A 27,791-nucleotide genomic window follows, 5' to 3' on the forward strand; every position below is an offset into this window, starting at 1 on the left:
GGGCAAGGGCCGATTGCCGAATTTGGCATTGGAACGGTCTCCATGATTCTGACGACCAAGGAGAAGGGACGACCTAAGACCAAATTGTGGGAGACTGTCAGGACAGATCTTGCAGGTTACTGCGTATCTACTGGGCAGTAGCTGCAGGATCCAGCAGAGGGTAGAAGGCATTGGGCAATGAGGTGTGGTGGTGGTATCCACGGCTTTGGCCAGGATGACATCTTGCTCTTGAACAATACTACATGTTATAAATGTTTGGCTAACATCAGACGACGCCCTGTGTGAGAGTGAAGGGGGCTTCTAAGTTCACGATCACCTGTAGCAGCGGTCAGTGAGGGGCGTGATGACCAGGCGAGGCGTGTTCCCCAGGTACTCGTAGCCGTACGGCAAGCCAGAATTGATCATGCGCGTCTGCAAGTGTCCCTCCTGCCGACATGCCGACACAACACCATCGCCAATTGCAGGTCGCGAACAACATTCCTCCCATCACAAATTCGCTCATTGCGAATGCGGTGCGTTACGCAACAGAGAACATTTCGACACAATTCCATGGATCCCATTTGTCCTGGCGCACTAGGCCACGAGAACTGGCCCTCCGTGAGTGTTCTACTGGAGAGGATTAATCAGGGGGATGTGGGCGCGGGGGCAGCGTGCGAGTGTATGCCACGTCAAGAAGTCTTGGGTGAGCCAAGATCAGGGTCTGAGTTGTCTTTAATATCACTCAACCCAAAAGGATATCCCACTTTACCTGTCGGGGCATCGTGTCGGCACAACATGTACCACATCGCCAGAATTAACGCAACCCAATGGAATCTCACACACACACACCCCTTCACTCACGCCAATTGATGTGTTCATCCTTCGCCACAAGTCAGAGCTCTTACGACTCACGTGCTCGCTGATGCTCAGTACTTCGCATTCTCCCAATGACACTTCATACAGCACACGCACGACCAACAATGCAATGTACTCTGTACTGCGTACTGTGACGCACTGCGTACTGTGTGTCACAGTGCACTGCGAAGTCTCTGGGTCGCACCCTTCTGCTCTCACACACTCTCGCCTTCACCCTGTTCACCTCTGCTCCTCAACAGGCTCCCTCACCAAGCTCCATTCTTAGGGACAGGTCATTGCCAGAGCGCCAACGCCTCACTCCTGGTCATTGCGTCTCCTGGCTTCCTGATGTCCTTCTGGAACGCTGCTGGTACTCTGCACTGCTGTGCTGCTGGTACGCTGCGCTGCCGAGGTCCAGATGCTGCCACCTCTCTCGTCCATTGTTCCCCCTCAACTGACCTGAGTTGGTCCTTTTTAAATCCTTTATATTAAGTTCACTTGCTTGCTTGCTTGCTTACGACCGTGCAAATCTTTCGGTCGTTTTTTAACCCACTTCCCGTGATCCAATCGAGCTGACATTTTCCACACAAACTCGTTGTGCGTGACAATTAATGTTCGTGAAATTTTTTTTCCAAAATTTTACACTTTTTAGGGCAAAAATATTATATTTAATTACCAATTGCTTAATGGTGCAATGCAATCATCTGACCCATAGGTGGCAGCCATCTCAAGCCAGAGGACGAGAGGACTCTAGCCGCCACGCATATAAAGGATTTATAGTGAAAAACTTTGTTTTTACGGGTTATACTTGTATACTTCCCATCCAGTTACACTACCACCCCATTCGCCACTGAGTGGCCAAGAGTTATGTCAATAACTCACTCTATAACTGGTCCTTCCACCTCTCTCGACACAAGTTTTTATATTCCAGGCTAAGCGCAGCCACATGGCTGATAATCAGCATTAGATGACACATTTCCAGTACCGCTGCTCCCAATCACAGGTGTAGATATTGTATATATCAGATGCGGGACGGTATTCACTAATCCCATAACGCCGTACGATATGGCATGTTTGTACGAGCGAGCTGTCCGCGGGGTGATGGACAATTAACACGCGACCCAGAGGTCGCAGGTTCTATTCCCTCTCCCTGCGCGGTGGTTTAAACAACAGGGCAGGTTTCTGGAGCTCGCCGCAGTGGGGCCCGTACCTCCCAGTAGTAGCGCAGCTGGCTCAGCCACTGGAAGTCGCTGTCGTGAGTGATGCCGCCCTTGAGCAGCGCGACGAGTACGTCGCGTGCGTGGACGTCCAGCACAACGAGGGCGCCCAACGTCACGCGGCTCTGCTGGGAGAGCTGCCCGCGCACCAGGCCCACCACCTCGTCGATCTGCCCGTTGCACTGGGCCAGGTACTGCTCCAGCACCTGCCTCGTCCATGCGGTGCATGGCGTCGTATCGCGAGAGAGAGAGGAAACCGTGGCAAAAAACCGAAGGCTTCAAAACAACGCAAAATCTCAAAATGTGTAAGGGTTGCCGAGCGACAAACCTTAGTCGAAAATAAATTAACATACACACACCGAATCTAACGGCTCCTTGTGAGTTCCAAGAGCGTGCTCAATTGTCATTGGTGAGGAAATACCACAGGGGGAGCTGACATAGGAGGCACAAATCTGATTTGAAGGTGGAGAACATTCAAATCGGTCTGGTTGTCAGGAAAAAAACTAAATGGAAATGAGAGGTCGTTTGAGAGACCATTATAGAAGAAATGTATGGGATCGGTGGAGAGTCATGGAAAGTTCTAGAAATTATGGGGAAGAGAATAAAAAATGCGAAAGAAGGGGGTTCGGGGGGGGCGTCTGAATGGAGTGACTAATTAATTCATGAATGATTCCTCCACACATATTGAGGACTCGGTCTACCAACCATGGACTGTTCTGTCTCACCCACCCCGCTGTGTTCAACCACCGCGCCCCAGGCCACAAAGCGTTCTGCTCTTCTCTGCTTCTTCCCTCACACTGCTCCACTTTGGAATTCCCTCCCATTGTCTCTTTTCCAAAGATTTTATAACCGTGGTCAAATTGTATAAAACTCCACGTGTGCCCGTCATGTTAATCGGGGTCGAGCAACGTTTCCCACATTTTCAGAAGAGTGTCGAGAAAGTCGCGGTGTGGACAGCAAAGAAGGGTGCGCGTTGCTGCTATTGTTGTTGTGAGTGCTCCGGAGTTGATTTATGAGCTTCACCGTTGCAGACCATCCTGAGTATTATCGCCTTTGACGACACAAGTTGGTAAGGTCCCAAGTAGGAAATAGATAACAAATTCAGGAAGTGTATTAATCTATTACAACTTTAATCGTGCTCTCTAACGCAACTATAATGGTGCTGTCATTTTCCGGCCGCTTGGTGGCTTTGCCTTTGGGCCCTGTGTGCTCAGAAACTGTGCAAAAGAACCACAACAACTGACGGATGGCGATGATAGAGATGCAACTCACAGTTTACACTGAAATAATAGTGATTGTGCCGCACGTTACAAGTTTCCGTCGCACCTGCCGCCCGCCCCTGATGGCTTCGTGCACCTCGGAAGTCCAGAACGCCTGGGAGACGCAAAGCACCGTCTGCCCAGGCCACGCACGCACCCACTCGGCACGTGGGGTACTGGGGTACGCCTTCATCGCTTCGCCAATCACCTGCACAACATCGACTCAGCTCAATCGCTGCATTCGCTCACGGGGTTACAGTTGGACGGTTATACGGAAAGGAATCAAGGACAATAACCCATTTGTTAGCGATAGCAGATACTCCTTTCTTTGTTTACCTCGTGTAGAGGCAACTGTCCAGCTAATTGATCTTCTTCAGAGCTAGGGACTACTACGAGAAGTTTTAATTAGGTCCTCCGCTCTCATTCACAAAAATAAACGGTTGTTAAAACAGCGTTGGCTAACAGGGACACAGGAGGAATGAAGTCGGCTCAGCGGCATGGATAGCAGCTTGTGAATTCAAATCCTGTTTGAGGGTTGACTAAGCGCATCATCACCTTTGGGTCACTAAAATTAACACCCTGCCATAGGAATAAGGAATTTCCACCACTGGCTCAAGGCTGTAGACAAAAGATGAGCACCGCCTCAACGCTCATTTGAGCAAAAAATCACCTGGAGATGTTGGTTGCCAAGTAATTAATCCCCCCTGTTTAGCATAATACGTGACAAGTCTTGAGCAAAGGTCACTTGATATAAGGGCATTTCTCACGTTGTGCACAGAGCGGATCATGACGGCCTCGAGCTCCAGAAGCCACTTCTCCACCTGTCCCCGTGCTTTGGAGGTGGAGATGGTTTCAATGAGCTGCACCACCTCTCCCTCACTGCTCTTCAAGTGAGTAATGTCCAGGGCCTCAGTGAACACCACTCGGGAGATGCCTTCAAAGCACTTCTTCAGATGTGGCTGGACTCTGCATCACACGGGACGAGGTTGCGAATAAGTGTCTTCCTCACAGAGACGGATTCTGCCATGTGTATTTGAAGTGCACACCTAGCACGCACTATTGCATGTTTCCTGTCAAGGTGTATATTACAGATGTTTAAGATCCACTCGGGACATTTAAGCCAAACGTACACGATCCACAACACAAGTCCGCACACACTGTCAACACATGGATATTCACACATTTACACTTATCACTCGCATTTCACATGAGCAGGAGATATTACACTTCTCTTCATACTATGCTTTATCTCCAGCCTGCTGAGGGAAATCATTGTTTATGTATGAAAACCTGCTTGTGTGGAATTATAGAAACATTCAAGATCATTTTGTTTAACTACCAGGTGAGAACTCAAGAGACCAGGAGAGAGTCTCATTGGCAAAGAGTGACCTTGGCCACGAAATGAAAAAAGCAAAACAACTGAAATAAAGTACAGCAATGAAGATAACAATCAATGCCGCGTCAATTCGTGTGTTTTGCACTGACTACTTGAGACAGCAACTGACAACAACAATCATAGTTTAAATATGTGAGGTGCATTTATTCCATAGATCCATATGCACCACCGTGTATGGAAAGCAGGACATAACATAGAACCAGGGCAAACAGCCAGAACTAAACCGTAAAGGCAAATTCAAAGAGGTGAGTTTTCAAGACAGATTTAAATAACAACTCCAGTGACTCTGATTTCATGACTTCCAAAGGCAAAGCGTTACTTCCACAGTCTGGGAGCTGCGCTGGCTCAATCTCGGAGTCCTTAAAAGCTGATCCCAAGATGTCAGGGACATCGTTGGAAAGTCAACGTGGAACAGTTCCTACAGATACTGTGAAGCTGATCCATTAAGAGCCTAGTAGGTTAGCAGCAGGATTCTATTGTCCACTCGAAACTTGACTCGTAGCCAGTGCAGACACAAGAGAGCAGTATTGATGTAATGCGTTGCAGTAATCGGGAGAACCCAAAACGTAGAGCAGGACTCTCTTAAGTCAATAGGTGACTAAGCTGGAAGAAAACGAAGTTCTAGCCACCCTACATACAAGTTCCACAAAGGACAGAGACCGTCCGAACTGAACACCAGGATTTCTGACCTCCCATGTTGGGCAGACATCATGACCATCTATCAATAAACGTGGCGAACCGATTTCATATAACTGCAGAGGGGAGCCAGTGAATATGGCCTCAGTTTTGTGGGGATGTAGTAAAACAACATTTTGCTGTAACCAAGATTTTAGTAACATTAATGACGTGGACAGTGCAGAAGGTGCCATTGCAGAATCTGGGCCTAACTGGATGTAAATGCACATCTCATCGGCATGACAGTGATACTTAGAAAGCCCCAAATATTGTAGCGGAGTGCCCAAAGGTGTCATGTAGGCATTGCATAGTGAGGGACCGAGAACAGATCATTGCAGGATACAGCACTGCACTGGTCTGATTGGAGGTTTAAAAACCATCCAATGTGACATAATGCATACGTTTCTCTAAATAAATAAAAGTGAAACCATCTCACCGGGTTGGATCTTTAGTCTCAGAAAGAATTTCCAGAAGCTCGTCATTCGAGAGAAAGAAGAACCTGGGGAAAAAGAGGCGCTTTTTCTCCAGGTAGTCGTTGAGTCCCTTGAGAATGAGCTCAAGAAGCTCGGTGGACTTCTTGAGCCGCTCCAGCATCTTGTCAATGGACACCACTGCCAGCACGTGCGTGTCCTGAGGGTAGACAGCTCCAGGTGACACCTTCACACAGGGACCGTCTCAACGCAGGGTGCCATGCAGCACAACGCCAATGCATGCCTAGACAAATTCCTGGACATGCATTGGCCCTATGGATGGGATGTGTTGTAATATAAATACTGGATGTTTCATATATTCTCGCATTATCTTTCAAAGCAAAGTAAGGGATTTCCTAATCACATGAGCATTGAGACAGTGATCATCTGTTTATAGCCTTGAGCTGGTTGTGAATATTTCAGATTCCTATGGCGGGGGCTGGTCTTTCCAAAGGACAACAAACTGTTAACTTCCCCACAAAGCGATAGGCATTTAATAAACCTCGGAGGGATGATGGGCTGAGTCAACGCCTGAGCAGGATTGAACTCACAAGACTTTCCGATTGGGAGCCGCTCGCTCTGCCGCTGAGATTCCTGGGAAAGGTACCGATTCTAAGTGCAAACTACTAATCGAATTAAAACATTACTCAACAAAATATTTTATATTGAGTACTGCTAAAAAAAATCAGCAATACTTTCTTTCACATCCTTTTCCTCCTATCCCGGCATGAATCTAGAACGTGCGTTTCACAAACCGTCAACGTCTGCTTGATGAGGTCCCTCCAGGTTTTGTCCACGGTGGTGAACCTGCGGCCCTCCTCAGGCATCTGGGCCATGATGTCGGGCGAGCTGAAGATGGGCTCCAGGTACAGCCAAGTGGCCTGTACCTTCAGCCACTCATCCAGGATCTCCTGCAGTAGCAGCAGCTTCCTCTCCCACTCCCTGCACACACCTCCTATCAGCCTCAGCCACCAGGCTACAACACAGGTCCCTTCTTACTCAATCCAGCGGCGATACAGCTTGCTGGGAGTACATGACCTCGGCAACCTGACGCTGCTGGTGAGGCATTTGGATGTCGAAACCAGTCCAGATTTCCTAATGTTGACCTACAACTGCTGAGGATACATGCTCCCAAAAAGCCGTCTGACCATTAAGATGTATTAAAAAATCTTTTAGTTTTAATACAGGACAGCTATGATGAGGTGTCAGTTTAACACGTAGGCTGTCACGACCAATATCATCAATAACACAGGTTTTTTTGGCTTAGATTGCGTAAATATATAAATGTGTCGTTAAACCCGCCACCACCCGACACAGCCAATTAGTAAGGTTTGTCACGTAAACAGAACATGTACGATGTTTCGCCAGTAATTACAACTAGCTTCATCAGATGCCGGATGAAGCTAGTTGTTATTACTGGTGAAACGTCGTACTCAGATTGTAAATGTTGTGGCTTGGCTTTCCAACACACCGGTGTGCTGTACTAGTGACGAATTGCCATGTTCTGTTTACGTGACAAACCTTGCTAATTGGCTGTGTCGCGTGGTGGTGGGTTTAACGACACATTTATATATTTACGCAATCAAACCAAAAAACCTGTATTATGGATGATGAGGTGTGTTGTCACCTATTCATTGATTTATCTATTTATGTTCATGCCATACGTAAAATGTCTTTGTTTCGAATTAGCATATCATTATGGAAACATCAGCGCCAGAATCAAGCAACAAGGAATCAACGCAGGCTGTCATTGTTCTTCCGGCTGCTGAAAGTGGAGGACTTACTTCATGTCACTTTCAAATGGTTTGATGAATGGAGAACCCCTCATGGTTTGCGTCTTGACGATGTGGTCATCTAAGAGCATCTGGATGTCGTCCACAGCGGAGAGGATGCTCGTTCCAGAGTCGCGGTAGACGATGAGTGTGAACTGCATCTCGTCCCACTCTCGCACCATCTTCTCCAGCGCCTTCTCCAGCGAGTACTCCTTGCTAGCCGTGTCGCTGATGTCATTGAACTTGGAGAGGAATGACTCCAGGTTCATCTCCAGGAATTTCTCCAGGCAAACCCGCTCCTGCGTGAGCAGCGGAAAGCCCACGACCTCCGACAGTGCATCCCAGTGGCGGCCACGTAGGCCCGGATTACACAGAACCTGCGCCATGGGCAGGTGTTCGCGGAACGCTTCGACGTTGACCTTGAGCTGCTGTTGAATGAGCAGAGCCTGAGGCGAAGCCTGCAGACTCTTCTCCAGTTTGTAGAGGCCACGCCAGTAGTTGCCCACGTCCTGCTCCACCACGTCGGGGTTAACATCGGTCAGCGGGCCCTCCATCCAGGCCTTGTGCTTGGACGTGAACTCCACGGCCATCTCATACAGCCTCAGGTACGGCATCAGCACATCTTGGATTTTCTTCTTTTGCGGGTACTGAGATGTTGGCCATGCAAACGCCTCCTCCTCTGCATTGAAATTTTCAATCTAGCAGAAATGAATAGGAGTGTCATTACACCACAGCCCACAGTGTGTTTGTGTATATTTAAAATACACAGGGTAACTTTGCTTACTGTTTAAGATTTACACAGGCAAAGTCAAGTCAAAGAAATGTCCTGCTCAAGTGAGCACTGAGATGGTGCTCAGATGCTATTCGCAACCCCGAGGCAGCGGTGAAAATTCCTCATTTCTGTAGTGAGGGCAGGTCTATCCATAGGGCAACCACTGGTGACTTCCTGACTGAATGGTATTCATTTTATTTACCCTGGAGTAATGATGGACTGAGTCATCTCTCAGCCAGCATTTGAACTTTGCCTCCTTCCAAAGGAGAGACCGTTCATTCTACCGCTGAGCTATCTGGCCAGGTTAATGTTTACAAAGGTCAGTTTACATTTCCATCATTACCATTTCTGTAGCAGCCTCCAGTTTTGTGTGCAGCACCTGCGCCTTCTTCAAATATTTATTGACATCCCCGAGATCACCCAGAGTACTAAATTCTTCAGCCTGTTTGGCGTATGCTTCCAAATCTTCCTCAAATCTTCTACGTCGAAACTATGTGAGGAGCAAGGTCAGAATTATGAACATGGCACATCACGATGTCATAATTAACATCAGCAATGATCAATCCACTGCTGAATGCAAGCCTCTCCAAGCCATTGCCACCTCTCATTGTCTCACAACAGAATAATCCATAGAGCTTGTGGATGTAGCCGATCTCACCACTCCGTCTCCGCAGTTTTTGAACACAGGTCCACAGGCCCAAAACATCAAGTGGCCAGCAAAAAACATAACTGTCAAAGTTGTAAGAGTTAACATGTCTCTTGAATCGAGCAGGGTTATGTGAGCTTAAAAAACAAACCATGGGAATAATTCCAACGTGTAGCAGTGCAAGGACAGAAGCAAAAAGATAAGTATTGTGACCCGCAGTGTGGTGAGTGAGCGAGTGGGTGAGTGGGTGTGTACGTCTTTCTTCTTCTCGTGATGTTGTGACCTGCAGTGTGGGGAGTGAGCACTTGAGTTATTGGGTGAGTGAGTGGGTGAGTGAGTTGGTGAGTATGTCTCCTTCTTTCTTCTTTTTCTTCTTGTGATGTTGTGACCCGCAGTGTGGCGGCTGAACAGTGTGGATGCGACACGAGAGTCATGTAGACCCATTCCTCAATGTGGTCAGATGAATCAATGTGTGAAGTTCACGAGAACAGTAACCATGGTATTAGTAGCAATAGAAGAGTGATCAGGTGACCGACCGCCGGTAACTGAGTGACAGGAGCAAATCAATGAGTGGTCCACCGTCATTCACCCCGACTGCTTTACGTTCAATTCTAATTACACCGAGGTAGGGACTGCGTGCACCACCACAGATATGACAGCAGAATTGTGGTTTAGAACAGCCACATATATGTACGGTAGCTCATTGCACTCACCTTCAGACTTTCCTGGTACTGTTCAGTCTTTTCGGTCAATATGCGCCGGTGCTCTGTAAATATGCCCGGCATGCGGCCGCACCACTGAAATGCGGTGTTGTTGTGCCGCATTTCTGATGGGGAGAGGCTGGCGTGGTCCAAGAGGAACAGCAGATGATCCTTGGCCTCATTCAGTTTCACCTGCAGCTGGGACATCTCCTGGACCTCCACTTTCTGGATGTACTCCTGGTCACCGCAAACAAAGCGCACGTCCCCTTAAAGGAAAGCGTAACCGTGACCATTTAACAGTTTTATTAAAATGTTTTTTAAATCTCTTTATTATGCATCACTTGAAAGTAATACCACATGTTTAAACTTAGTATCTTGTCATAGCCGGATATTACATGGCAGAGCCCACCAGTCTGTCTCGAAACCCACTCACTTTAAGCTCCATGAGTGCCTTTGTGTTTATGGGGGTGGACAAGGCCTTTTCAGCAATCGATTCAAATTCCTCACACAATCTGTAAACAACGAGTGAAAAACCCACATGTGGATGAGACATCATGAGCATTACTGCTTTTGTGGAGAATATTCGTCACAATATGAATCAATGGACAATTTGCCACCTCCATGTACCTGTCCCTCCACATACAACACAAGTGTGTGTTTTACCATCCCAGCAGCCAGAAGGCCACTTACCATCTGTTGAATTTACACATCCCATGTGCTGATGAGAAACTGAATGTCAAAACCGGTTCACAGTTTGCTTGTATTGAGTCAACGCTGCTGAAATTATGCACACAGAAGGCCGTGTGGCTGATGGGATGTATAAAACATTTTGTATGTGGAGTGACAAATATGTGAAAGAGATATATTTTATTTCCTATTCAAATTAGAAATACAATAATATCTGTATCATTGTTTCTCAAGTATTTGATCAGCGTTACAGAGATTAGATGGCATGGGGGTCATTGCTTTGCATTTTGTTACAAAAATTATAATATACAGCTCCTTGTAAATCTACTGCGAGATGAAAACCTCCCCATGCCATGTTGGTCAGAGGGCTTGTTTGACCATACTTCACCATACTAGTCAGTTCAGGTTGGTGAATGGGGGAGGCCCAGGGCTAGCGTACATAACAATTCAATTTAAACGTTCAGCAATAAATGCACGCGTGGTGTTTATGCAGACACATGAGTGATTAACTTCCTTAAGCTTTATCAATTGCACTATGTATGGTTGTGGTGCCTGCCTCTGGATGAATTTCTGATGCTCCTGACTCATTCGTCCCAGCAAACGACTGCCAAGGTTTTCCGCTCGCTTGGCTAAAGCGGCGACGAGCTCGTCACAGTGCAGCTCAAACATTCCCAGGCGCACCACCTGTCACGGCAATCGGGGTACAGAGCAAGTGTTTTACACAATGTCCTTGAATGGCCACTGCCGTTCATTCGTGTTTGCCATGTGGGAGGAAACCAGAGATACCCAGAGAAGACATCTCCACACATTTGAAGGGGATAAACGTTCAAAGCTCTGCACAGAAAGATTCAATCCACAGACATGCTCAACCCATTTGAATATATTTGTAGATTGCACCATTGCTGTGCTGCATTTCCTGGACACATCGCAGCCCCGTGCCTATAATACGTCGTATGCTCTGCTGGTCTTCCATTCAATTGCTGGCCAGGCCAAAACCCTGTTCGGCCAATGAGAGTGGGTACACGTTCAGAGTGCTCATACGCCAATGCATGTTCACTAACACAGCGCACCAGTAAGCTGTCGGTACAGTCAGCAAAGCTGGAAATATTAAACTGTGGCCATGTCCACAGAGTGTGAGTACAAAATGCAGGTAGTTATGTATTCGGTCATTTAAGTAGGAAATCAATTTGACTTTCACATCACTTTAAGCACAGTTATATAAAACACAGGTATCCTTTTAAAACTAAGTGTGTCCAATACTCCCCTGCCTGCATCTCTACAAACATCTGCATTGGACTCTAAGCCATAGATAGGCAACCCAGACGAGTCAGTGGGCCACATGAGCGGTCCTTCTTCACCTCAGTGGGCCGCAAGCTTGTCATCGTGCTTGTGCACTCATCATGACCCCACGCATCGGCTCAATGAACTGTCTTTGTGGGCCATCACGAGGGGCTCCACGGACCGCAGGTTTCCCACTGATGCTCGAAACGGTTGTGGTTGGGACACTCACCAGCTGCGAGGAGTAGAGGATGGAGTGGGAGAGCTCGCGGTAGTGAGAAACGAGCTGCTCATGCTCGGAGAAAGTGTGCTCCTCGCTCAAGAATCGCTCCACGTCGCGCTCCGCCTGCCCGCCGACCAGGCCCTCAAATGGCTCGTAGTGGCGCAGGTGCTCCCTGGGCAGCAGGCTCTGCTGTACAATCTCGGCGCGTACGTGACTCTGCAGCTCTTCCAGGACTTCCCGCAGCACCACGGGCTGCAGGTGAGTATGAGCCTTGTCTATGGGCTAGTGTGCGTGTGGGAGAGACGTGCGGGCACGTTCAGCACATCGGTACGTGGAGCGAACTGAAACCCATAGCGCAATTAATATATAATTGTAATTTCTGTTGTATTCCGGCCATGTCACCTATTATAAAGAGCTTCTTATCTCAACGGGCTTTACTCGGGAATAAACGTCTGCTTCTGATGATAAGTAAGAATGTGCAATTAGCAGTTTCTGTTCCTTCATGTGTGGTCCTATATTGTAATGTTTAGCCAACTCCAAAAATGTGTCACTGTCGTGAGAAGCAGTGAAGGGCATGGCCGACATGAGCGTGCATTGAGAGGGCTCAGATAGTGGGCATCCAGGATCTGAAGAATCCAGGGTAGTCAAGGAGAAGCACAAGAAAGTGGTGGAGGGCAGACCCTGGCTGTGAGAGAGAGCGTGAAAGGGGCGCTCCGGGAAGCGTGGGAAACTACGGAGCATGCGAGGGAGCGCTCGTTGGCTGAGAGAGAGCCTTGGTAGAACGGACGTTCACACGAGCTGCTGACAGGGTGAAAACAAGAAACGGCTTTACCCTTTCCGGCAAGAATACAGGAGGTGTTAAGATGTTCAAACACCAAATAGACACCTATCACAAGGCAGCAAGTCTGCATGAACGATGCGTGCTCGTGTTAAAACATACAAACAAACAAACATGCTTCGATCATAATGTATGGATTAGATTTGAAACTAATTGGCCTATGCGAGAAACAGCCTCCTCTATGGCCTTGTCTCAACAGTGGTAGAACGCCAAAAGACGAACAGCACAAAGGCAATGCAAACATAAAAGCATTAATGGCTCGAGTCGAGCAGTCATGCAGGGTTATGCTTGAGTTCTAGTGGATGTGGATGCAGTAGTTCAGTGAGTTGCTGTTAATTGATAAAGATTGCGACCATCAATATGTGAGTCAATAAAAGGAAGACATCTACGTGCGTGTGTGTGTGTGTGCGTGTGTGTGTGTGCTCGAAACTTGTATTACACTGGATTGCGGTCGCCAGAAAGAGTTCCCGGGGATTACAAGTGCGTCCACATGGACTCCCGAGGCGCGGCAGATTGTGAGCACAGCACTCCGCAAGAGGTGCATTCATTTTGAAGAGTTTGATTTCAGGTTTGGATTTTTGTACTTTGGTCACCACTTTTAACCTGTGTTGCCTCTTGCTATTCTTTTGGGTGAAAGCGTCGTTGAAGATGCGATTGCATTTGGATGCGATACAAATAATAACAGTGTTGCGACTGGGTTCTCACCCAATCTGAGTAGAGTTTCGTTTCCACCCTGGGAACTGTAGTGAGGGTCTTCATCATGACATCGAACACATTCAGCAGAACGACTTGGAAGTCCTTGAAGTCTGGTTCAAACTTGATGGTATCCTTGAACAATATCAGCCTAAGTACAAACCCTGGGTGCTTGACGGTGCCTGTCTGCGGGAGGTAAGAGCATCACACGAGAGCTTGTGAATGTAAAATGCATGCAGATATGACTTCCTGCACCAGAAAGAGTGATGGGATGCGTCCATGAAACCAGTATGTAATCCCAGCTTTGTATTACATCCTAAAGAGCACGAGTTATAAGTTACTGTTCACGCAAGTGTTTAATTGAGTACAAGGAACAGCACAAACACACGTGAAGGATAATTGAGGTGCGAGTATGAAACGTGGGAGTAAAAGTATGATTCTTGATCACATGCTTACCTGGGTAGAGCAGATGAGATCAGTATAGTCATAGATAGAATTGAGAGCTAGCTTCTGTAATAGAGATGTCATCAGCGCAGCAGCACAGTTAAAATACGATGCCAGTCTGGTGACGTTTGTCAATTTAGGAACAAGTTTCTTCTTGTTGCTCTGGTAGTAGATGGTCTGTATTTCTGAAAGCCACCTGTCAAAATAAATCAAAGGGTACACTGTTGGAAGAACGAGTCGACTCGACGTGTACAGTGTCCAGCAGGGTGGTACATCGCTCAGAGCACACGGGGAAAAGTCAATCAGCGGTCACCAAACAGGAACATTTCCCATCCAGACCATGGGTCACCTGGAATGATGTTTCTCAGCGACATTTTATTAAGCAAGCAAATGTTGGGCTTGTTTCAACTTTCTGAGTCTCATCAGCAGGATGTGGCCTGTTGAAGAAAAGCCACCGAGATGCTTGGCAACTATCACCCATGAAAACTGAGGCTGTTCAGCGCATACAGCAGAATTGTACGAACTTGTTATATACTGTGTTTGCTGGAGTGTGGGCAATGAAATATTAAATAAGTAAATACTGGTGACAATGATTTTTTTGTGTGTGTGACAAGCAGACCACTGTCATTTTACTCAGAATTATCCAAGATAGTGCATCTTGATATTATCAATTCGTTCACAAGCAGAAGCCCGGCAGTTTAAATGCTAGTCATGCTTGACTGAGTCAATAATATAAACACCACATTGTCGGAAGACATCACTGGTTGTCCTGTGGACATATTAACTGCCAAAGCAATGTGGAATATCCATGACTGTAAACAGATGAGCACTGCCATGCTTCATACAGCAACATCAAAAAATGTTTCCACACCATGTATTAGGCTTTTTATTTGATGAACACAGAGAGCATATGTTGGCTATTTTAAATACGGTGCTTCTAAAGACAAAAGAGTACGTGTAGTATGAAGAAAACACATATGTCTAACAGTAGATAAAAGAAGCTTGCATATAGCATATGTTCACATATTTTTGCTGTGGTTATCCCACCTGATGACGGAAGCTTGTGTTGCCTCCGAAACGTCGTGATTTAGTTATTTTAATTTTATTTTCACCTACGTGACTTTACCGAAAGAACCAAAGAGTATGGATCCTTGCAGTCACGAAAACTTCAAATCTAGAATTGGCATATTTTGTTGAACCACCAGGTGAGAATTCAAGAGACCACGAGGGCCTCATTTGCAAGTGATGTGGGTCAACAAAATCAAAAGGGCAATAATGTAAATAAAGTACAAAATTAAGCAAAGTAGAAATCTGAGCAAAAACAACCAAATATAAATGAGCTAGAAAACAATATAATTTCAGAGGATATCAAAACGGTGCACAAACACAAATCCACATAAAATTAAATACATTTTCCTGAAACTAAGATTTGGCACTGCCAAATTACTTTTAAAAACCTTTCGTCGTCAAATTTTTATTAAGTTACAGAAACAAAATATATTGCGGTTATTATTGCCCTAATATGTAACAATATAAGGGTACATGTCAAACACTGGGAGGAGTGGGAAACAGAGAAGGACCTGGTTGGCAAAAAATATTAAAACTTGTAAATTATGATGGGAAAGCAACTTGCGCTACAGCTGTTTTGTGGTTTTTATTGAGGGTAAGGCCTCTTCTCTTTTTCACATGTGTTCTGCTTGTTTGAAAATGCCTTGGAAGTTGCTGTGCAACGTCCCCCGCACCTCAGATTAGCATGGTCGGCTACGTACAGTGTGAACGAAGTTCAACATACATACATACATTCCACCATCGTGTGCATTGTGGGTGCCACATACTTGCTAAGAAGGGTCTCCTTGGCCAGGTCCACGTGCCTCATGACCACTTTCTGGAAGGATGACAGCTCCAGAGCAGCTGTGCCACCACGTATCTCCTCTACATTCACAAGACGTAGGTCACTGGAAAACAAATGCATTTACACATCTCTTTAAGCCCTTTGGTCAACCTGCTACAATAATCATTACCACTCTTTGGTTTTTTCGGTAAAGTCACGTAGAAAGAAAATTAATGAAATCATAGCAGTCGTCATCACGTAGAACTAAATTTGAGAGAGAAACAAAACATAGACACACAAAGGCAGACACACAAGCAGAGAGAGACAACACAGAGACACACAGAGAGAGAGAGACATGCAACATAGACACACAGAGACCCAATGCCTCTGTGTCGTTGCCTTGACTAGAGAGAGAGGGGGGTGGCAGAGAGAGAGGTGATGAGTCTGCTGGAGCAGAGAAATTAGCATGTCAATGAGAGAGCTGTGTGGAAATCCACACCGAAGCAGCCCGGGGGAGAGAAAGAGCGAATGGACCAATGAGAGCCTAGTAAATTTTAGAGAGAGAAATAGGCATAGGCAGTTTGAGAAAACAAACTTACCAAATTTACCAGACTTGCTGGGTCTTTCTCTCCCCCTACTGCCGTGGGGTGGATTTCCACACAGCTCTCTCATTGACATGCTAATATCTCTGCTCCAGCAGACCCACCTCTCTCTCTGCCCTCCCTCTCTCTCTATTTAAGGCCACGACACAGAGGCATTGGGTCTCTGTGTGTCTATGTTGTGTGTCTGTCTGTGTGTCTCCGTGTCTGTGTTTTGTCTCTCTCTCAAATTTAGTTGACGACTGCATGTGTTGCAATCGAAACGTCGTATTCTATTATTAAATTTATTTTCTTTCTACATGACTTTACCGAAAGAACCAAAGAGTAATTCCTGCAGTCACGAAAGCTTCAAATCAAACAATCATTACTATATAGCATCCAGTCACAATCAATAAATACACACAATTAGGCTCATGCAGCAAATAGCCCAATATCGCGATCTTCGAGCTGCTGTTCTTTATGTAAGTAGACAGGGGTCAAGGTCCCTACCAATATGTGTTGTGCCAGAGCTGCAACACAGCCAGCATTGCAGGGTTGATGGAGTGCAGCTCCTCCTGCAGCCGACGCCGAGTTGCAAAGAATCTCTCTCTCCATGGCTTTGGCAGCACAGCCAGCCTGCAGACACAGCGGGACACACACCACTTGGGTGGACACCTGTCTGGGTGTGGGTTTGACCCGGACAGTCCAAAATTTGGCATATGTGCTGGCACGGATTTCACGTTGAACTTCATTATCAAATACTGCAGAGTTTTGACAGATCTGGGCTCACTTGGAAATTTCTTCGGGTTTGGATTGTGGGAAAGGTAGCAACCCTACTGTTGACACGAACCCAGCTAAAGGACAGCCATCCCAGCACAGAGCACTGTGGCCTAACAGCCTACATCAGTGGCTCTCTACCGTTCTGGGAGTGCGGCCGACCAATCTTGGCCACCCGTTCCCGCACCCACCCTGCCCTGCTACAGCCCCACAAACACATCCCTAGGGTACGGCGAATCGGGGTAACCGCCCCGGGCCCCGCGCTTTGGGGGGGGGGGCCCTGCGCTTCAACATCACGGTGTCAGATGTTAAAGTTCTGGTTTAGTTTGAAGGTGTCGGGGGGGGGGGAGGCCCACACAGTGTGTGAGTTGCCCCCGGCCCCACATCCCCTTGTAAATGAGCTTCAGTTCCAATGCCTCCACCGGATCACATTCGTAAGGTTTATCTCGCGAACTTCATGCCACAGTTTTACCATTCATATTAATCCAATTATAATTCTGCTTGATGGTTGTAACCTCGGAGTATTTGGAGATTCCCATGAACTCACTCTTCTCTGTGTGGAGGAAGGTCTTCCCTCTTCTTCAAATCCTTGTTCTTGGGATCTTGCAACACAAAGTCAACTGGAAAAGTATATTAAAACAATGAACAGGATTGCTATACTTTGACATGTGAAAACACGTAAAGTATGTGTATGTGTATATTGGGGGAGGCAGTGGCGCAGTGGTTAGCACGTTGCTCTACAAGCCCGTCGACCCGAGTTCGATTCCCACTCACAACCAATACCAGTGGCGAATATTTGAACCGGTCCTGGGCTACCCCTAGGTTGACTCAGCATTAAATGAGTACCTGGTCTGGTGCATAAATATTGCCACTAGGGAGACAAAGGCGACCAGGCATGGTGCTGGCCACCCACCCCCTCACGTGCTGTGCCAGCCTTCATAGGTGCTCTATAACAACAATTTCCCGAAAAGTCTGTTAAGGTTATATATATGCAGTCTTGGGTCTAATATGTGAATTGTATACATTTTCTGATGAAAACTAGTATTTGGAGATTCCCACAGGTGGTTGGGGCACCCAGGTCGGCAAGGCACATGCGCAGGTTGCGTGGATTAGTGCTATGCCCAGCCAACTTTGTCTCGTCTAACGTTGGGTTAACCGAGAGAAGGTCGAGGAGAAGTTCTGGTGAAATGTACCACTGACATTAGCCATGGCTGGTCTCAAAACATATTGGTTTTTATAAAGGATCCAAGCGCAACTGCATCTGAAAACACTGTACAAAACTGTTGCACGTGTATCACAGGGAAGGGAGATTTATATAGACTAAATATACACGTTGTTTGTGTGTGTTTTAAATAGGAAAGATAGTCATAAATAGAGGAAAAGAGGAAGAACTTAGATTGGAACAGAGGCAGGGAATTTGACTGCACAGATGGTTCGGAGAAGGGGCTTGCAGACTGCAGAGCATCGGAAGAGAAAGAGCGATCTCCCACTCAGCTAAGATCAATTGAAAATTTGGCAGAGGGCCTTGGGTCCTGGTGTGAAGATCAAATGAAGGAGAGTAAAGTGAAATCAGAGCGGAGAGGTGGATAGGTGCAGGTTTGTGGAGGATCTTGCAGAAAGGTCGCTGAGTTCGAAGTGCAGTGGGTGGACAACTTTACAGCCAACCACACCCACCCCGTGGTGCCACCGCTTCGCTCACACTCGCTCACACTCTCACTCGCAAGCACTCACACTTGCGTGCACTCACATTCGCGCGCATTCACACACACACTTGCAATCACACTCTACGCGCGAGTGTGAGCGCATGTCTCACACTCCCATGCACTCGCACTCAAGCATGCACTCACACGCGCACTGCCAGCGGGGTGCCGGCGTACCTATGGCCTTCTTGACGCTGACGAGGTAGTCGTCCCTCATCTCTTGAGAGAGGCCATGGATTGTGGCGAAGTGGGATGGATGGGAGCGCAGGGTCTCAGGCACCAATGCCAGGACGTGCTGCAGCCACTCCTCCTCCATGGACGCGACATTCTCCGTGTGGATGCCGTGCTGGATGTAGTAGTGATAGCGCTACGCCAGCAGACAGCGCAGGAGGGCACGTGTGCACACAGCGAGCGTCATTTGGCGTGTTTCCTTCACCACCCGTCTGACAGCACGTGTAATCAGTGTCGTTTCCACAGATTGATGACAAATAAATTAGATTTCTGTATCAAAACACTTAGATAGAACTTTCTTGTGACTGCGGTATGGTTACTCAGAATAATAATTAATGCCTTAAATAAAAAATATATTAAAATACAATTTCATGTTTTAATATGAAAACATTAAGTTGAACAATTACCGCTCTGTTTAAAAACTAACAGAGCTGCTCGGATTTCAGCGCTGACAGATCAGTGTTTGTTTGCACGTTTGATCAGAAACGTAATAGTTTTTGTTTCGTACAAATTATTATTATGATACTGCATTAGGGAAAAGATGAAAAGTGAGATTCATTTGAAGGAGGCTGTCTATACAAATGGTGACATTGAAACCTCTCTTCAGAAGTAGCCAACGCAACAGGACTTCTGCTGAGCAGCTGCCCCGTAGTCAGATCCAAGCGATACAGCGGGGAGTTATTCAAACAATCATCAAAAGCAATGTTCTGTTTGAAAAGAACAGTCAACATCTTTCACCATCGCATCTCTCTCTGCAGAACGAGGTGAGGGAGACGGAGAAGTGTCCTGGCCCAGCTGCCCGGGTAGAACGTCGTCTTGATTTCTGGAATCCCAATCACACGACATATTGACAACCACAAGGAACATTGACCATGCTGGATACGTTCCACAAGTTCTAGTGATTTGCTTTTCAGATGAGCATTGAGGCGGTGCTCATCTCTTGTTTACAGCCCTGAGCCAGGAGTGGATCTGCCATATTCTGACAGCTGACTTCACCACAAACTGGTACATATTTTATTGAGCCCATAGGGATGATGGGCTGAGTCAACCCCACTCAAGATTTAAACTCTTAACTTTCTTATTAACAGCTGCTCACCATTCCGCTGAGCCAAGAAGGCAACTTTGGCTCACAACGTAACATAGCGCTGGCAACTAAACCACAGTAGTTGAGGCAAGAGAGGCAGTAGCAGGCAATGCGGTGGCAGCCTCTGGTGATGGACCTGTAGTCCCGCACTGTGGCACTGAGGGCTGGTGGATCACTCATATTTGCAAAACTTCCCCTACCTATGGACATCAAGGTCACCATCTCCTTGGCTTGAAAGGGTAAGGCAGTATAGCAAGTCGATTAATTTTCTTTCATCTGCACTTGTGGGTTTTCTCCAGGTACGTCTGTTTCCTCCCACATGTGTAAACACTCATTAAAGGAGCTAGCCAAACGTAGGACGGCAGAGCTTTGGCAATGGTTGGCACCGATTATGGCTGCCTTTCCGCTTGTTTGTGGTTTCCGGCGTGTTGGTGCGAAAACCGTTCACGTTACAAATTCTACAGTGTTTTGAGATGCAACTCGCGTGTGTTGTGCACAAATAAGGGGTCACCGTCGTTATAATTACGTGAGGATTTTGACGAGGGTGGTGCGGAAGCGTTCTCGTTTGTCACGTGACTGGGAAGAGATGAAGCGCAGCTTTTCCTGTTTGCCTTGGCGTATGCGTCTCCTGCTGCTGCCAGATGCCGACGAGAGGGCCCAGTCCTGACTCTCGCGAGAAGTCCCAAGCCTCCCCGAGTCTGCGTGCTCTGCAGTGTTTCACAAACTTTAAATTACCTCTTGCTTAGTGCGAAGACATATTGCCCTTAGATGATGTGGCTCTCAGGTTATACAACCCAACAAAGTACAAATATCAGACACCACGACCGTCTTCTGGGAGTAAATATTTTCAAGAACACTCTTGACATTCAGTCTCTCGTCAGCAAAACGAGGCTTGCTTAAAACAAAGCTTGTGAACTTCCAGCTGCTTTATAGCAAACACTCTCTCTGTGAACAAGGTTTACATTAAACTAGAAAGAAAAACATAGGGTACTGTTTTTTCTTTAATTATTAGCAACGACACCATGGCTGGGAATTTATCTCAGGTCACCGGGTTCACAGAGCAGTGCCATAACCACTGTACCACCACTCCCCACATTTACATATATTACTTTAATATCTGCTGTTTATATTCTTTGGGTCTTTCGGTAAAGTCACGTAGATAGAACAATAAAATAATAAAAATGAAAATAAAGTGAATAAAAAAGAATACAAATATCATGACGTTTCGATTGCAACACAAGCAATCGTCATCAGGAAACCTTAAAAAACAACCTGCTTCAGCAGCTTTCCCCCTCTTTTTTTCCTGATGACGATTGCTTGTATTGCGATCGAAATGTCGTGATATATTTATTATTTTATATTCACTTTCTTTTCATTATTTTATTGTTCTATCTACGTGACTTTACAGAAAAGACCCAAAGAATATGAATTCCTGCAGTCACAAAAGCTTTAAGTGAAGATCTGCCGTTTACGTAAATACTACCGTGTTAAACCATATATCAATTGAGAAATGTTCATGGAAAACCTTTGTATGCACAGCCTGAACATTTTTACTTCAACATCTGGTAAAAGTGTACATCATTCTTATCACCAACATCGTAATTGATCATGATCACCATCACAATTCACACCACCACCACCTCCAGCCTCACTCTGACCAGAATCATAATTATTCTCCCCAATCACACACCAAGCTCACAGCTCCTGCCGCTCTATCGCTGTTTGAAACAAACGCATCAGTGCACATTTTACAACTTAAAAAATTACCTTGAAAATATATCGAATGGATAGAAAATAAACCATCAAACAAGCATATGTATTTTTATAATGTGAAGTAAATGTCCTTCCAAATGAATCCCAGAGGAGTTGAACATTCGTGATTTTAGTGGCAATTGCTAATAAAGGAGCAGTCGAGAGTAAAAACGGAATCACAGCCAGCAGCAGCTGGCCCTTACGCAGACGTCCATTCTTACCGCACACAGCAGCAGCTGCAGCATCGTCGGGCAGCTGGAAGGACGGAGCCGAATCTTGCCACACAGGCTTCGTGCGTACCTGACCAAGCACACACACACAGGTGTAATATATTTCGATTTAAAGCTTTCGTGACTGCAGGGATTCATCTTCTTGGTTCTTTCGGTAAAGTCACGTAGAAGGGAAGTAATAAAATAATAAAAATAAAACATAATATGTTTTATTTTTATTATTTTATAAATAAAACATAATATTTTTATTTTTATTATTTTATTACTTCCCTTCTACGTGACTTTACCGAAAGAACCAAGAAGATGTGTAATATACACACACACACAGGTGCAATATACACACACACACAGGTGCAATACCACGTGCACAGATACAATCCAAAACAAAGATAAAGCTCCCCCGTACAGCCTTTAATAGACTGTTCGGGCAAGTGCTGTTAGCGAGTAACTATGAAGGCTGGAATGGCACACGAAGGGGTGGGTAACCGGCACTTCACCGCCTTAGCCTCCCAAGTGGCGATGTTTACACCCTGTACTAGTTACTAATTTGAGGCTGAGTCGGCCTAGGGGAAACCCAGGACCGGTTCAGATAATAATTGCCACTGGTGTTGGCTGTGAGCGGGGATCGAACTCGGGTTGCCGGGTTCGTAGCGCAGCGCGCTAACCGCTACACATCCACAGATACCACATAGATATCACACACACGTGCAATAAAACAGGTGCAATGTGTACTATACGTATGGGTACCATACACCATCCCATGGCCACCACACATAAGCGACTGGTAAGTAACACTTGACCTGTTCAACGAGAGGTAATTGGGCTACCTGTGGCAGCTGGGGAAGGAGTTTGACGGCCGTGTTGTCCACTCGGTCCTCAAGAGTCTGCGGGATCAACAACGCAGCACAATCGCGTAGAACGATTAGCGGAGCAAGGCCCCTGTGGGATATGCCGCAGGCTGGCGTGGTGGTGTTTACATATCCCCGTGTGACAGGGGCACACCAATGCCGTGCACCCAGAGGCACGGGCAGACTGACTTTAACACTCAAACTGGCTTTAACACTATATCTGCACAATGACACCCTGCCATATTTGCACTGTGTTGCCCTATTTGCATTTTTGTAATTTTATCTTGCATATTATAGCTATTGTATATTAGATTTTATTCAATTTTTACATACTTTAGCTCCTTAGTATTAGTTAGACCTTTAGTATAGTTAGACTTGTACACCACTTATTTAAAATTCCTATATGTTGAATGTATGCACCTTCCTGCCAAAGTAAATGCCTTGTCTGTGCGAACTTTCATGGCGAATAAAACACTTTCTGAGTCTGAAAAAAAACCCTTTCTGAGAGAAGCTGCCCACCGTGACGGGACTTGATGCATGGTTCACTCTTGTGGCTGAGATAAACCCACGGACACATCACGAGCCACATCTCCCAAAGGTTGGGTCGGTGGTAAACGCGAGCGGATCACGATCGGAAAGTTGCGAATTCAAATCCTGGCCGGGGATTGTCTCAGCCCATCATGCCTCCGAGGTGGATACAATAAATACAACTTTGTGTGGAAGTCAACAGTTGGTTGCACTATGAATAGACTTACCCGTCATAGGAATGTGGAATTTTCAACCACTGGCTCAGAGCCACAACCAGGAAATGAGCGCACGTCCCTTTACTAATTTGAGCAGGAAATCACTTTGACTTTGAATCACTGAGACACAGCGAGACAATCACCCCTCACCGAGACACACAACTCGAATCGCCGTGACACACACCACCACTCATCGAGACGCAGCTAATCGCCCATCGCAAACCACTTCACTCATCGCCGTGACTCGCTAAATCGCCTTAAAACCGGCGAATGGTTGCCACGGCTACACCACAACAAACCCAAATTATCTTTTATTTCGTGGTGCCCGGCGTGATTTGGTAAAAACGCGACGACGCAAACCGCAGCAGGCAAGCCAGCAAACAAGCGGAGCTCCACTGAGTGTCAGCGAGAGAGGAGTGAGAGAGAGAGAGCAGAGAGAGCGAGGTGGTAACAGAGTCATTAAAGTGGCACCACCGACCTGCATGGCCGCGATGGCCCCGCAGCGTCTGAGGGTCGTGGTGGTGGTGGGTGGGGGTCCACCCCCCTGAGCCTCAACAACGCCTCGCGTTGCCAGGGCCAACGAGCGCCCAATCAGCGGCGTCGCTCCGGTCCCGCGTGGCCACCCCTCCCCCCGCGTCCTTCCCTCGGTTGCCGGTAGCAACGCATCGAGGCCTCGCCTCTGGTCTGGCCTGAGTCAGAATTCAAGTTCAAGTTCATGTATTAGGTATATAGCCCTGTGAGCCATTCGGCTCTTGGATCGGGTGCAACCGCAACAAACAAAATACAAAAACATGAACAAAAAAACATCTTAAAGTGAATATGTGACTAAGTGCAAACAGAAATCCAAGAAAAGACAGCAAAACATTGCAGAAAAAAATCACCGTACACCAACGCTGTGTGCAAAAATCCCAGTGGGATGCAAGTCAAACAACCAACAACAAACCACAAGACAACTTAGATTAAGGCCATCAGTCTAACTCTGTACTACAACAAACAAACATGGCTAAACCAATATACTTTTCGAAATCACCAAAATAAAGCCATGAAAGCAATGAAACAGTGATCATAGGAACTGTGCAGGGCAATAAGGGGGTTTTGGCCAAAAGCCACGGTCATAACTCGAATAATTATAAATTATGACGATATAAAGGGTATCTATTTGGTGTTTGAACATCTTGACACCTGTTTTATTGCCAGAAAGGGTAAAAGCTATTATTATTTTTCATCAAAGTACCACATGTCAAAACAATAGTACTATAACAATAGCACCAAATGTCATGACAATAGTGATGTAACAATAGCACCAAATGTCATGATAATAGTGATATAACAATAGCACCAAATGTCATGGCAACAGTACTATAACAATAGCACCAAATGTCATGGCAACAGTATTATAACAATAGCACCAAATGTCAAGACAATAGTTCTATAACAATAGCACCAAATACCATGACAATAGAACTATAACAATAGCACAAAATGTCAAGATAATAGTACTATAACAATAGCACCAATTGTCATGACAATAGAACTATAACAATAGCACCAAATGTCATGACAATGGTTCTCTATAACAATAGCACCAAATGTCATCTGAACACAAAGTGATTCACCTATTTACAAATTGATTCACCTTAAACGAGTCTGATTTGTCGATTCATAGTGCTCAGATTTCGTACTCAATTTGGATCAAAAGCATTTATATATATGGAGCTGCCTCAAAGGTTCGTGAACCACCGAAGTTTTGCCAATGGGCATCTCCGATCTCTGTCCTCATTTAAACTGACAATTAAGATAACTAAAGTTCTAAGTGTGAATGTAATTTTAGAAACATACTTATGATTATAAAACGTTCTGTTCAAGAGAGATTACTTTCCGATAAAGTTAGTGTAAATGAAGCAAACCCCATACGCAAATATGGGGCCGTCCATAAATGACGTCACGCACCTAGGGGGGGGGGGGGTCAGACATTTGTGACGATGTGACGAGGGGGGGGGGGTTTGAGAAATGTGACGTCACATCAAAATGCGCAACTTTAAATGAATATAGACAACACGTTCTACTTTATTCAATATTCTTTTTAATAAATGTTTTCTCCTACAATATCAGAGTGCAGCGCCACATTAAATACGCACTACGATGACAATAGTTTAAAGCGATTTGAAGCATGTTTTATATTTTTGGAGGGGGGGGGAGGCAGAGCTTTGTGACGTCATATTTGAGGGGGGGGTCTGACTTTTTGTGACGCCGTGTGAAGAGGGGGGGGGGTCAAAAATCGTCCAAAATCGCGTGACGTCATTTATGGACGGCCCCTTTATCTAAATAATGCACCATGGTCCTTCCAGCAAATGGGCAACAATTAGATACACAAGTTTGGTGAATTTACTTCATTTTGCAGAATGTATTAATAGATGATCGTCAGCATGTCGTCATTGGTCGTAAACACACATAATATATGTACTATTTGGATTATTGAAATGTATTTATAATAGCATTATTTGTATGCCGAGTATCTGCAGCTGCCGTGTCCTGTACAGCGCCTTGAGATTCTTAATGAAAAGCGTTATATAATATGGAATTATTATGATATGCTAATATTCCTTTACATGGCTGAAGTGTCCCAGTGCAATGCTATGTCAACACGAGACGCGTATTTGTCATGCCACACAGGGTCACGTTTATTTTAAACTAATGTGCTGAGTACGGAGGCACCAAAGGCACAAAGCGTGGACAGCAACAGAGATCACTTTTCAAAGCTTGGGGAAAGAGACGCTGCGAGGAAATTCAACCACCACACTGCAGATCACAACACACTCACATACTCACCACACTGCAGATCACAACACACTCACCTACTCACCACACTGCAGATCACAACACACTCACCTACTCACTCACCACACTGCAGATCACAACACACTCACATACTCACCCACTCACTCACCCACTCACCACACTGCAGATCACAACACACTCACCTACTCACCACACTGCAGATCACAACACACTCACATACTCACCCACTCACTCACCCACTCACCACACTGCAGATCACAACACACTCACTCACTCACCACACTGCAGATCACAACACACTCACCTACTCACTCACTCACCACACTGCAGATCACAACACACTCACCTACTCACCCACTCACTCACCCACTCACCACACTGCAGATCACAACACACTCACATACTCACCACACTGCAGATCACAACACACTCACCTACTCACTCACTCACCACACTGCAGATCACAACACACTCACCTACTCACTCACTCACCACACTGCAGATCACAACACACTCACCTACTCACCACACTGCAGTTCACAACACACTCACCTACTCACTCACCACACTGCAGATCACAACACACTCACATACTCACCACACTGCAGATCACAACACACTCACCTACTCACTCACCACACTGCAGATCACAACACACTCACCTACTCACTCACTCACCACACTGCAGATCACAACACACTCACTCACTCACCACACTGCAGATCACAACACACTCACATACTCACCACACTGCAGATCACAACACACTCACCTACTCACTCACCACACTGCAGATCACAACACACTCACATACTCACCACACTGCAGATCACAACACACTCACATACTCACCACACTGCAGATCACAACACACTCACCTACTCACCCACTCACTCACCCACTCACCACACTGCAGATCACAACACACTCACCTACTCACCACACTGTCAGATCACAACACACTCACCTACTCACTCACTCACTCACCACACTGCAGATCACAACACACTCACATACTCACCACACTGCAGATCACAACACACTAACCTACTCACTCACCACACTGCAGATCACAACACACTCACTCACTCACCACACTGCAGATCACAACACACTCACCTACTCACCCACTCACTCACCCACTCACCACACTGCAGATCACAACACACTCACCTACTCACCCACTCACTCACCCACTCACCACACTGCAGATCACAACACACTCACCTACTCACTCACTCACCACACTGCAGATCACAACACACTCACCTACTCACCACACTGCAGATCACAACACACTCACCTACTCACTC

General features: G+C 46.2%; 1 protein-coding gene across 3 annotated transcripts in view; it reads right to left on the reverse strand.

The window, feature by feature from the left end:
* The window catches only part of DNAH7 (dynein axonemal heavy chain 7), a 68,117-nt gene extending 43,909 nt beyond the window's left edge, over positions 1 to 24,208 (reverse strand). For all 3 annotated transcript variants that reach the window (XM_078871040.1, XM_078871039.1, XM_078871041.1), the window contains exons 1-23: positions 24,158 to 24,208; positions 22,916 to 22,972; positions 22,080 to 22,158; positions 20,633 to 20,813; positions 19,761 to 19,845; positions 18,969 to 19,158; positions 17,639 to 17,711; positions 16,825 to 16,950; positions 15,741 to 15,860; positions 13,918 to 14,101; positions 13,474 to 13,647; positions 11,940 to 12,212; positions 10,986 to 11,113; positions 10,176 to 10,254; positions 9,755 to 9,979; positions 8,739 to 8,885; positions 7,636 to 8,321; positions 6,607 to 6,793; positions 5,818 to 6,011; positions 4,078 to 4,276; positions 3,378 to 3,518; positions 2,045 to 2,257; positions 317 to 426 (exon numbers count right to left, since the gene is read on the reverse strand). In XM_078871040.1, the coding sequence (XP_078727166.1) occupies positions 317 to 426; positions 2,045 to 2,257; positions 3,378 to 3,518; positions 4,078 to 4,276; positions 5,818 to 6,011; positions 6,607 to 6,793; positions 7,636 to 8,321; positions 8,739 to 8,885; positions 9,755 to 9,979; positions 10,176 to 10,254; positions 10,986 to 11,113; positions 11,940 to 12,212; positions 13,474 to 13,647; positions 13,918 to 14,101; positions 15,741 to 15,860; positions 16,825 to 16,950; positions 17,639 to 17,711; positions 18,969 to 19,158; positions 19,761 to 19,845; positions 20,633 to 20,813; positions 22,080 to 22,158; positions 22,916 to 22,972; positions 24,158 to 24,163 (3,857 nt within the window). In that variant the 5' untranslated portion in view covers positions 24,164 to 24,208. The remainder of the gene's footprint in view (positions 1 to 316; positions 427 to 2,044; positions 2,258 to 3,377; positions 3,519 to 4,077; positions 4,277 to 5,817; positions 6,012 to 6,606; positions 6,794 to 7,635; positions 8,322 to 8,738; positions 8,886 to 9,754; positions 9,980 to 10,175; positions 10,255 to 10,985; positions 11,114 to 11,939; positions 12,213 to 13,473; positions 13,648 to 13,917; positions 14,102 to 15,740; positions 15,861 to 16,824; positions 16,951 to 17,638; positions 17,712 to 18,968; positions 19,159 to 19,760; positions 19,846 to 20,632; positions 20,814 to 22,079; positions 22,159 to 22,915; positions 22,973 to 24,157) is intronic.
* Positions 24,209 to 27,791: the final 3,583 nt, after the last annotated feature.

The sequence above is a fragment of the Lampetra fluviatilis genome, chromosome 31, assembly GCF_964198595.1.
Source record: "Lampetra fluviatilis chromosome 31, kcLamFluv1.1, whole genome shotgun sequence".
NCBI lineage: Eukaryota > Metazoa > Chordata > Hyperoartia > Petromyzontiformes > Petromyzontidae > Lampetra > Lampetra fluviatilis.